Source organism: Adiantum capillus-veneris, chromosome 8 (assembly GCF_014529385.1).
Source record: "Adiantum capillus-veneris isolate H3 chromosome 8, ASM1452938v2, whole genome shotgun sequence".
NCBI classification, from domain to species: Eukaryota; Viridiplantae; Streptophyta; class Polypodiopsida; order Polypodiales; family Pteridaceae; genus Adiantum; species Adiantum capillus-veneris.
Genome location: NC_140938.1, coordinates 41365877 through 41377653, shown reverse-complemented (window position 1 = coordinate 41377653; position 11777 = coordinate 41365877). Strand labels below are relative to the sequence as shown.

Sequence of the window (11777 nt, the reverse complement as noted above, 5' to 3'; positions counted from 1 at the left end):
CATATTGCAACTCTAGTAGCATGTAGCTACCTTTGAGCTTTGCAAGCTGTAGTAGCAAATTTGTATATGTGTAATGTGTATATGTGCAATACTACCGTCTAACTGCCATTTATGCTCTCATGGTTGGTTGTTTGAAGATAATGAAAAAAAAAAAGGTAATTTCAAGCATCTTGTTGTGTTTCCCCCCATTTTTTTATTGCTTATGAAATCAGGTGGTGGATATTTCCAAGGGTTTTGTATCATACTTTTTCCATACTTTCATAGCCATGTGGTGACATATGGGAAAACTGTGGTAAATACCATTTTGGGTCGTTCAATCCGTGCTTTGGTTCAAAAAATTTACTTGGGGCCAACTGTAGATTGAAAATTAAGGTAAGTAGTAGAATCTCTCTTTATACTAGCTGTGCAGAATCTATCATGCAAGTGGCAAACCTACGAAAGTTGTATCAAATATCTACGAAAGAATTGAGGACATTGAGATAGATTTGTGAAGGTGTGCTTAAAATAGCATGGAATCAACAAAATAAGGAATCAATAGGTACATATATATAGAAAGAACCAAGCTATCTTGCAAAATGATAACTCGATTGAAGCAACCAAGGCTCAAGGGATGGATATTGTCTGAGAGACAGAGACATGAGGACACTAGAGTAGGTTTTCTTGCATTTTGAGCACCCACATGAAGAAAACAAGACCTTCATATTGAGAGAGCTCAGCTACAGCCACCGAGTTGCAAAAAAAAAAAGCATATAGCTGCATGAAAAGGCCACTAGCAAAAAAATTATCTCAAACTTGATAACTCATTAGAAAAGCCTTTTAAGTACATGCCAAAATTCTAGAGTGAATGGGAAGGTGCTTATAGAGAACATGTATATCAAGATGTGGCCTATGAAATAATACAAGTAGGGCTTAAATTTGGAAAATCAGTGCAAAAGGAGTTGCTTTGAGGTGTGTTAACTCTTGGTTTGGGGTCTTTGTTAGTTGTTGGTAGTTTTGTCAGTTTTTGGGCCATGGCTCGAAATGTACTGGTAGTCAATTCGTACTTATTTAATCCCTAAACAGGACAAGTTGCATGACACCAATTTCTCTTTGTCTATTCTTTGCATGACACCAATTTTTCTCTTTGTCTACTCCTCGTTCTTGTTCCACAAAATTATGATTGTGTGATAGGTTTAGAACATGATGTTTGTTGTATGTTGCTTTGGACACTCCATAGTGATGTAGTGGGCAAAGGAAATAGAATCGACATGATGTATTGGCATTTAGTATCACTTTTTTTCACATGTAAGAGATCTCTTTCTTTGGTAGAGCTATCGTGCAAGAAAAGTTGCAAGAAAAATGTACATGAGTACAATAGCTTGGTAGAGTTTGTAGAAAAAGTGCAATAAAAATACTACTCTTGAACATTGACTAGATCATTCCAAACAAGGAGATGATTAGAAAGTCAATTGCATCGTTGCCTCCTACAAATATGGAATTTTGAATTTTTCTCACATTATCCATAAGAGGTAATCCAAACTCGAGCGTTCTTTTCCTTGACATGAAGCACACATCTACCTCCATGTCTAATAATGACATCTTGATTGTGCATACTAGAAGCAAGGATTCAAAAAATACTCGTCTTGATGCAAATGTCGGCGAAAGTGGGTCTCAGGTTTGAATACCCAAAGAAGATTGCTAAACATAAGAGAGAGAGAAACCAAAGAGTTCAATAATCAAGGTCTTCTTTGGATACTTTTAAGCGTACTCCAAATGACGCAAATGTAGTCTCTCTTATGAAGTTGCATCTATGGTCTGTCTTGGTCTTTGTTTGGTTGGTCATGAATCATATAACTTGCCACTGTGATAGTGATGCATCTTATCACATCACATTTCATAGTGATTCTTTTGTGTCATAATGGGACCTTGTAAAACCTGGTACATGAGAATAATTTCTTCTTATGATGTTATTGGTGAAATCATGCTTCCTTAATTTGATGGTTTGTAGGTTAAGATTGGTGATAAATTCTATGTGCCATGCATCAAAAGTAACTAATAGATCAAGAACCGTGCTTGTGCTTTGAGGTTATGCTATATCATCTTTACAATAATTTATCTATCATACAATGTAAAGAATTGTATTCTACTAGTGCATTAGCACGTTTTGTGCATCATGGATGGTACATTTTGGGTTTTTATGATATTGCTACTTGGAGAGCAAGCATTGGAGAGAGGTTATGCAACTTGAGGTGGATTCTATATGTAAGAATCATACACGGGCTCGATCTGATCTAGCACCTAGCAACAAAAAATCTAGTGTAATTCAATGAGCTTTTAAGAAATGAAAACAAAAATGAGTCAACTCATCACCTGGGAAGAAATCGAATTGTACTATATGGGTTTTAGAAAAAAGAGAGCTTGATGATTCGATTGATACATAAAGGCTTTTCTCGTGGCAAAGGGCTATACACTAGAGAAAGGCATTGACTATGAGATGTCCATTGTCTCCACAAGTAGGCATGTTGCGATTCATTGTGTTGTTGCTATGGGTAATAACAATGGTTGAAAATTGCATCATTTGGATATAAAGACTGCTTCAATTCACATGAAGAAATTTATGTAACACAACCTATTGGTTCTAAAGAGTTGGATAAGCACAAATGGTTTTTTTGTTTATTGAAAAATCACTTTATTGTGTCACAAGGCTTTATATAGTTGTAGGATCAGAGCATAGGTTAGACACACACTCAATCTTTTTGCTTCATACATATGATTTTCTTTTTTAATAATATAGGAATGCTATATGTATATTCAAAGACATTCTAGGCTAATATTGAGATGGTAAGTTTCTTGGAGACTCACTTGGGTATGCAATTTCTTTCTCCAATGATTGCATTCTTCAGTCATCGGATTGTTTTTCATAGAGCATGTAATCGTACTGCACTGCTAATGGAGTTTAACTAAGAAAAATTGTTATGCTTTTTATAAAGTTCTATAGAGATTTCCTTTACACAACATGTTCCATGTTACTCACACAAAATTTAAAACAAACAATGTATTCCTTTTGTGCAATAAAATTTTATGGTGTAAAAATCCATAAACAAGTCCCCAAAGAGTTGGTCTGACAGCAAGGCTTTGGCCTCTCAACCTATGGGTTGTGGGTTCAAATCCCACATTGGGTCACCTCAAGAGGGAGACCTTGTGCTCACCTGGTGTTCACGTTGCTAGGGCTCTTGCTCTTGGACACTCCAGTGCATCCTCCTCCTAGGGGGGTCAATTAGGTGGTCATGGTGATGCCTATGCATGGCTCTTGCCCGATGGTACGCGGCCCTTGCCCGACCATGTTTCATGGATAATATTTGGAAGGGATAAGCACCTCCCCTTGTGAGCCCTCTGGTGTGTCAAAAAAAAAATCTCCATAAAGAAAGATCGATGTGGTTATTCTTTGCATAAGGAATTCACAAGTCAAAGATAGAAGTATTATGTAAGGTACCATTTTTGCACCATAGTTTGTAGCAAAAAGTCCAACACCTCATTTTTAGCATGAAAGGCCAAAATATGAATGATTGTGATGTACTTCAATCTAAAAAGGCATTAATGAAAATATGAATAATTCAATCTAAAAAGACATTAATCTTTTGTTACAAATCTTCATTGAGGTTTTTACAAAGAATTGTAAAGTATATTATAAAATAGCAACAATATTTATAAGACTTGCAATTAGTGCTAACATAACAACATATACAACCACATTTGAAAGCACAAAATTATGATATGTCTTAGTTTGAAACCTCTTTGCTTAAAATTCAAAATTGAAAATTAACCATAAGTTGAAAAAGTGTCAATTACTTCAAAAGGAAAGACTGGTCAATTTAGACCTACACTATGGGCTCAAATGAATACTAAATTTGTCTCAACCTTCACAAAGCTAGCTCCCTATTCATGCAATTGGCAAAAGTACCATGTGCCACTTTGTTTCATTACAAGGCATGTTCCTTCAATACAATTAGGAAAATTGCTCCTTTTTAGGACAACATTCCAAAACGAGTGTTAAAAGGGTCTCCCTTAGTCATGTGAAAGCATTTGAACATGGGATGATGGTTTGTGATAGTAATCAAACTTTTCAAGAAACATCTATGAGTTATCAACTTCTCAAGCCACATCTATCAATTTTTAAAAATTCTCTGCTCACATGTTTGCATTCTTGACCCCCTTTTTCCCCTCATTCTAGAGCTAGAATGGATGTTTCATACTATTCAAATTGGCATGCATTATGCTTAGTGTTATTCACCTCAAACTTTAGGGAATAGACTATATGAAAATGCATATGAAAACCCATGTTTTTTCCTTTGAATGATTGAAAAGTGGCCAATTTTTTCACAAATGAGGTAAAGGAGAGATGCAACCATATTAAACAAGTTTTTCTCTCATTGTGAGGTGTACTTCATGTTGTTTATGGTCCTAGAATATTCTTTTTGTGTGTGGGATATGTGCAAAATCATGAAAGCTCTCATGCTACTCTCCCTTCCTTTCAAATCTATTCTTGCTATTGCATGAACACGATCTTATAGTAGCATGGTGAAGACAAGGGTTTTCTTCAATCCATATTGCTTCTTTTTTATGACTCAATAGTCATTTTTATCTAATCTTTTGTATCTAACCTTTCTCACTCTTCCTAGGGCTATCTGGTTTACAAAATTATATGCCTTTGAGAGTGAACTAGGACTACAGTGTAGCACAATTCTCATACCCAAGGGACCATAAAATTGAGCTTCTTCAAGAGCTCTCCTCTTAACAAACCTCTATGTAGAGTATATCATGCAAAGCAAGAAAAGATTATGACACGTCAATAAGTTATTGGAGAAGGGAATTCTAAGACCAAGTTCAGCTCCACCATTGTTAAGTGTATACTTCCAGTGTAAAGAGTTAATACTTATTGGTTAGACTCCAAGGATTTTTCTATATGGTTAGGGTTGACCTCAAAAGTGGATAACTGAATTCAAATTGTGCCAAAAATTATTTAGAAGATTGTTTTTATGATTAGTTTTGGTCTTTGTGAGTACAAAGGTGATGCTTTTTTGACTCACTAATGAATTGGATACATTTAATAGGATAAAAGAATTATATATGCATCAAGGTCACGTGGGAGCATTCTTTCATGATATTTTCACTTGTTCCAAAACTCTTGATGACAACAAGTATAATTGCAATTTTCCAAGAGTTGTGCAATCATAAGCTCTACATTAATTAAAACAACGGTGAATTATTTTTGGAATTGATTTATTTTTTGGGTCATATCATTTCAATAGATGGTATTTCCACATGGACCTTGAGAAACTTAAGGTGATAAAGGAGTGACCTCCCACCAAGAAGTGACATGAACTTAAAATAGTTATCAAATTGTACTCCTTGTACTAGAGATAAATAGTAAAGCTATTGCACTAGCCAAATCTCTCCAAGAATTATCCAAAATAAGGCTAAATATCAATGTACAAGAAAAAGATTTTACAAAACTTGAGCAAAGACTTCTCTCAAACTTTGCAAGTGCTATCTATCATATCCTTTTGAGATTCATTTTGATGTTTGCAGTGATTGCTTACGAGTTGTCTTTTATTTTAAGTGGCATATGCTATAGAATATGAGAGCTCTCAGCTTCATTCTAATGAGTACATTCTTAGAATCTATGAGAAGAAGCTTCTCATGATAATGCATGCTTCAAGTTCATGGAAGCACTACCATTTTGACACTTCTTTGTCATACAAATATCTAGAGGATTAAGAAATGAGGTATTCCATGATTCGAAAAATATTTTTGACAAAAAAATGAAGTGAGAGATACTTTCCTATTTTGTTTTCACATTGCATGGCAAGCACAATCAAGTAGCTGATGCACTTCTTTAAATACCTAAGGAAATTTTTGGATCCATGGACTATCATAACGATTGCACTAGTATGAAGATGCATATCTAGATTTTATAGATGTTATGTCATTAGTGACCAATGGCAAGCCACAAGATAGGTTTATAATAAAAAGTGGATTCCTTCTCTATGGAAATATGTGTGTTATTCAGGCTCTAGGTGAGAAATCCATGTAAGAGTACATGCTCCTTCTCCTTATGCATGGAATCATGGAATTGCATCTCCACACAATTCCATTCAAATATACTACTAGTATTATTGGCCATCATTGAAAATTGGTGTTCATGTCTCTCAATGTATAGTAGGCCAAAATTTGAACGGTATAGAGGTCAAAATCAAGCTTATGGTTACCTTTTTCAAAACTTGACATATTGATGGAGACAGTATAGACGTAGAATTTATCTTCGGCTTATGGAAGTCTCTTCCTAGAAAGATAGAGCAAACAAGAAGATTTTATACTTGTCAAAAAGACTAGTAAACCGCATTATATGACTAATCTTTCTCGTCTTTGACAGAGACCCTTGTATGATAAGTCTCTTGTGAAGAGGATTATTTTGAATGTATGGATTGTAAGTTAAATTTCTCTTCTACCTACAATCTTCAAACATATGAGGAGAAGGAAATTGCCAACTCTAGCGTTTTAGACCTTCTCAACAATTATGTCATTAAGGTACATCAAAGGAGATGAGTGGGAGAAGTATGGAATATGCATAGAATAACATGGTGTACACCTCTATTGGAAAATCTCCATGTTATAGTCTCCATTTGAGATTATAACATGAGGATCTTAGGCTCCTTTATGTGCATGTTTTACTTGCCATTTCAAATGGTCATAAGTATGATAAAGTACTATCATTGCAAGAAAAAGTTAGCTACAAACAACAAGCACTGAGGGGCTTTATATTTTGGAGAAAAAGATTGGATTTTGCTTAAGTTCCCGAAGGCACGCTTTAGACATACACAAAAAGCAAGAACTAGCAAGGTGACAAAACTACTATACAAATCTAGCTCACCAATATTATGAATCATCTTAAATTCAAGAAGAGATAAATGATATGGCTTACAGTCTTAAGCTTCCACCTTATTGAAAATGTGTAATTCCTTTCATGGAAGCCATTCAAGGGCTCTTCTACTAAGGAAACAATTGAAGAAGATCCTCTTGAATTTTAGGAAGTAGATGAGATACTTCAACTAGAAATCATTGTATAAAACAAGGAAAATCTACTAGGTAGTGGTAAGGTATTTTGTAGATATTTTGTCAAATAAAAAAATGATTTATTTGATGACACAAAGTGCATGAAGGAACCTCAACCCAAAGATGTCATGCTTTGGATAAGGCATGTAATCAAACACATGGGATGTGTGAAGAACAAGACATGAGTATGGAAACATGTATAATAAAGCTTAAAGAGTTGGATAGTTGGATAGTTGCATAGTTGATCTAGAATGCTGTTTAGTGGAATTAGTTAATCCAATATAAAGTGTGTAGTCTCTCCTTAATAAATCATAGTTGAGGTTCACTATTATGTAAGTGTGCAATAATGTCATCAAATCTTATATTTGTAGGGTCTAAATTACATTTAAAGAAGTCCTTCTCACTGTTGAAATCAACAAATTCTGTGCTTAGGACTACGTAAGTAAGAGGCTTGACCAGTAATGTTCTTTCTTAGGTTAGAGAGAGAACATATTCGTATCTATCCTAAGAAATGCCACAAAACTAGTGAAAAGGGCAATGCAAGAGCTAAAGATGCTTGATCTTTACAACATTCACAATGTGCTTTAATCGATCAAAGGGTGAGAGGGTACAAGCAACATTGAGAACCTTTCAAGTTCAAAATGAATTTTCAATGGTGTGGGAACCATGATTTACGTTTCCTAAAGGTGGTATGAAGACTGCATAACATTCAGAATCTGTTGGTGATTCACTCAGTACTATAGGTAATGTTTTCATCATGCATGTAACATGGTTTGCCTTCCAAAAAATCAGATCCTCTACATTGTGTCACGTGCCAATTGGATCATTGCTTGTGAATTGAAGTGGATTAGTCTATATAGTTTCTTAATTGCAAGTCATTCAGATTCATGCAAAGTAGGTTTCACTACAATCCCTTCATAATCATATGACAATGAACACACTGTTAGACTAATAGCTAGAGTAAGGTTTCACTACAATCGCTCCACAATAGCAGTGACAACAACATACTCTCATACTAAGAGCTAGAATGCGCAAAATGTAAACATCCCAATAGCTATTTGAATAGCTCTTGATCCTTTGTTACTTTTCACTAGCTACTTAATTGATCCACTTCAATGTGAAGCCATCAAAGCAGAATTTTCTCTATGGAAAGTGCTAGTAATCTCCTACCTATTGAAGAATCCCTTCTTTAGACGTTTTTCATTGCAAACACTTTTCAATGCACCATTTCCATTTTACCAATTGAAGTTCCTTGGATTCCTTGAGTTTTCAAAGGTGCCAGTTTCTATCTTTTGTTTCTTAAGGATTTGCATATTCCAATTGAATCAACTTTCTTACATTGCCTCCTGCAGGGAAAATTTCTCTTTGCAAATCACACCTTTGTTCTAAGGAAAGTGGTCCCTAATGTCCTCCTCATTGGAGAATCTCTTTGTAGAAGGCCCATTCCCTCAATTATTTGACAAAGATAGCACTTTTGAGTTTTGAGTCTACCATGCAATGCTTTCGATATGTCCTACTGCTATATCTTGGTGGATTTGATCTTCAAAAAGCTTTGCCAAAGCTAAGCTTCCTCTATAACTCCATATCTACTTAAGGTTCATGGTCATCAATTTCTCTTCTAAGGAATGTTTTTAATGCCAAAAACTATATAATCTTCAACGCAAACTGTTATTGATATCCTGAGGTGAGTATAAATATGCACAAGTTTTTTTAAAAAAGAGACATGGGCGCATGCTTTCAAGAGCACACAGAATTGGGCATACCACTAGAGCTAGGGTAGAGGAGCCCACAAATTGATGGGTCCCAAAATTAGGACAAGGTTTGAATAAATCCATAGTATCTCTTTCACTATTGCATATTTGATGAGGTAGACTATTTGTACTTGAAGAGGTTTACTTCTCTTTCACATCCACTATCTTTTGGCATAATTTTGACTCAAAATCGTGGAATATCATAAGAGATTGGACTGAGAAGATTTGAATTTCGTTAAATTGGCCCATACAATTCGAGCGTCTCTAAATAGGCTCCTCTACCCTGGAAGGAAGTGTGGAAGATTTGCAAAAAGAACTCAAGTGTGGACCAAGACTGAAGTTTGTTTCAAGGAAGTGTGGAAGATTTGCAAAAAGATGGAACAAGACTCAAGTTTGTTTCCTTATCATATGCCAAGCATGGGAGCATTCATCCGTATCTCATAAACCGCTATGAATCGAGCCGCATTTACTCCAAGGGCTAATTATTGTCTCAAAGGCTTGCATTTACTCCAAGGTGAATGCTAAGGGGTGCTTGAAATTAATGCAATGGCAAGAGAAGCCATCCCTTAATATAAGACAATGATGATTGGGAATGCTTCTTACAGTGTCATTATATCTCAAAGAAAAGATACCAAACAAAATCATGTTCTGGCCAATGGGCTCTTCCATAAGCCAGCATTTATAAACATGTGTTCTTAGGGTTTACATAAAGAGAGCCTTCACTTCTGAGGAGCCTTTGAGTTTGGGGTCTTTGAGTAATCTATGTATTGAATAGTTCTTACTACAAAAATATAAGGCTTCCTGTATGAAGGCAAGCACAGAGGAAGCTAGTTAGTGCATTGCCTTCAATTTTATGGATAAAATTTCCCCTGCATTCTTCTCATGGCCACCATTTACCCTGCAGTACGTGCAACCTTATTGTGAGCCTTTTTGATCTCCTCGCACTCCTACACATCCCTCCTCCTCTTCAACACTTTAAATCCAAAAGATGACCTCGCACCGTGCTGCTCAACCTTCCCTAGCTTGAAGAAATCATACCGCAGATAAATCTCCGCAATGAGCAAGCGTGCCATGAGGTTGACAAAATCTTTCCCAGCACATTGCTTGTTGCTTAATGTCGGTTCTTCCGTCTCCGGCCCGTTCGACCATGTCACATTTTGCAAGAGTCTCTCCCCCTCTGCACCCATGAACCGCTTCGGCTTGAATGTCTGCGGCGCCTCAAACACCTTGGGATCCCTCATTGCTATCTTCTGGTAGCACCCTAAAAGCTCCCCTTTTCTTACCTTGTATGCTGCATCGTGCGACTCTACAATCATGTCGTCCTTCGCACGCCCGTACTGAAATGGCACGGGTGGGTCCATCCGGAGCACTTCGTAAACTGTCGAATGCACCAGTTTCATGCTTTGTAAAGCTTTCATGGTGACCTCATCTCCCTCTCCCACAGCAGATCTCACCTCTTGTGCCAACTCTTTTTGAAAGCTTACCCCAGCGGAAGCGATCCTCTGGAAAATTGCCGGCAGGAAAAGCTGCAAGCCTCCCCAGGTGTTAAAGCACACAAAGAAGAGGAGATTATGGCAGGCTTCGGCCCTGTCGAGCCCGAATTCCTGCTCTGCGATATCGAGCAAATGGTGCCCATTTGTGTAGAAAAACTGATAAACTTTGTTGTACTGGTTCGAGACAAGAGAGAAAGGTAAAGGGATTGTGTGAAGGAGGGCTTCCACAGGCTTGGGAAGGCCGAGGCTTGCCTGAGGAGCTAACTGAGCGGCGATCCATGCTTGGATCAAAGAAGGGCCTTCGTCCCGGAGGCTAGCTGAGCCTGGCGCACTCGGATCTGCGTCAAGAATTGCTCTACAAAGGAAGCTTAGAGTGAAGTTTTGGCATACAGAGGTAAACTCAGCCTCCCCTTTGGCATCCAATTGTGCATCCCACTCGCTAGCGCCCTCGTCGAAGGCGGTGTGGAACTCTGGGAGAAATTTGCGACCATTGGACTGCAAGATCTTGAAGCAGAAGTCCTTCAGAGGGGCGTGCTTGGGCTCCGAGGGGTCGAGGTAAGGCAGCACGCGGAATCCGCCGGTGAAATCCGTGCTGGGCATGTAAGTGCCTGCAAAGACATCCTTCTTCTCCACTTTGGATGTGTCGAAGAGGACGCGGATGCTCTTCTGGTCCAAGAGCATGATGGTCCTGGAGTCGGGAAAGAGGGGAGGGCCCGGCGGCATGTTGACGCGAATGACAGTGCTCTTGTAGCGCTGCATGAGGCTCAAGAAGAACTCGTCTCTGCCTTGCACTACAAAATAGTTGAGCTTGTCGACCGCCAGGCCGATGAATGGCGGGCCGTAGGAGCCCGGGATCTCTTGAGGCGGGAGCTCCACAGTCGAGGATGCCAGTCGAGACGAGGTTTCTGTGGCTTGGGGAGGCAAGTACTTGCCTGCTGTCGAAGGGTTTCGTGGGCGCCCACGTGCACATGAACTTCTTCCGCCTGCTTTGCTCTGTGATGCAGATCCAAGCTTGAGGACTCTCAGCTCAGAGAGCTGGAAACTGAGGCTCGATTGCAGTTGTGCTGCTGCAGAGGAAGCCATAGTGTGTGTGTGTGTGTGTGTGTGTGTGAGAGAGAGAGAGAGAGAGAGAGAAAAGGGAATCGAGGATGTGCAGTAGAGAGACACGCTGACGTGTTTATAACGAGTGCGCGCAGCCGCTGACCTGTTATAGAGCACGTGCTTTGACCCTCTCCACTCTAAATTCAAAGTTCGAATCTGTTCGATCACATGATGCAGCAAGCACCCAATGTTCGCTGGCATGGACTCGTCCACCTCCTCACTATCTTCCACGCGCGGGTTCAAATGGGATCAATGGGGGAGGAGGGTCGAGAGTCACATCTACAAATGAGGGCCGTAGATTGGAGCGCGATGGCATTTTGAAAATTCGAGAAAATTGATA

The 11777-nt window shown here is 38.4% G+C and overlaps 1 protein-coding gene across 1 annotated transcript; it reads right to left on the bottom strand.

The window, feature by feature from the left end:
- Positions 1 to 9426: 9426 nt before the first annotated feature.
- On the bottom strand, positions 9427 to 11486 carry LOC147452034 (allene oxide synthase 2-like). Its single transcript, XM_086517863.1, has one exon. The coding sequence runs from the start codon at positions 11417 to 11419 to the stop codon at positions 9791 to 9793; it is 1629 nt and encodes a 542-aa protein (XP_086373989.1). The 5' UTR covers positions 11420 to 11486; the 3' UTR covers positions 9427 to 9790.
- Positions 11487 to 11777: the final 291 nt, after the last annotated feature.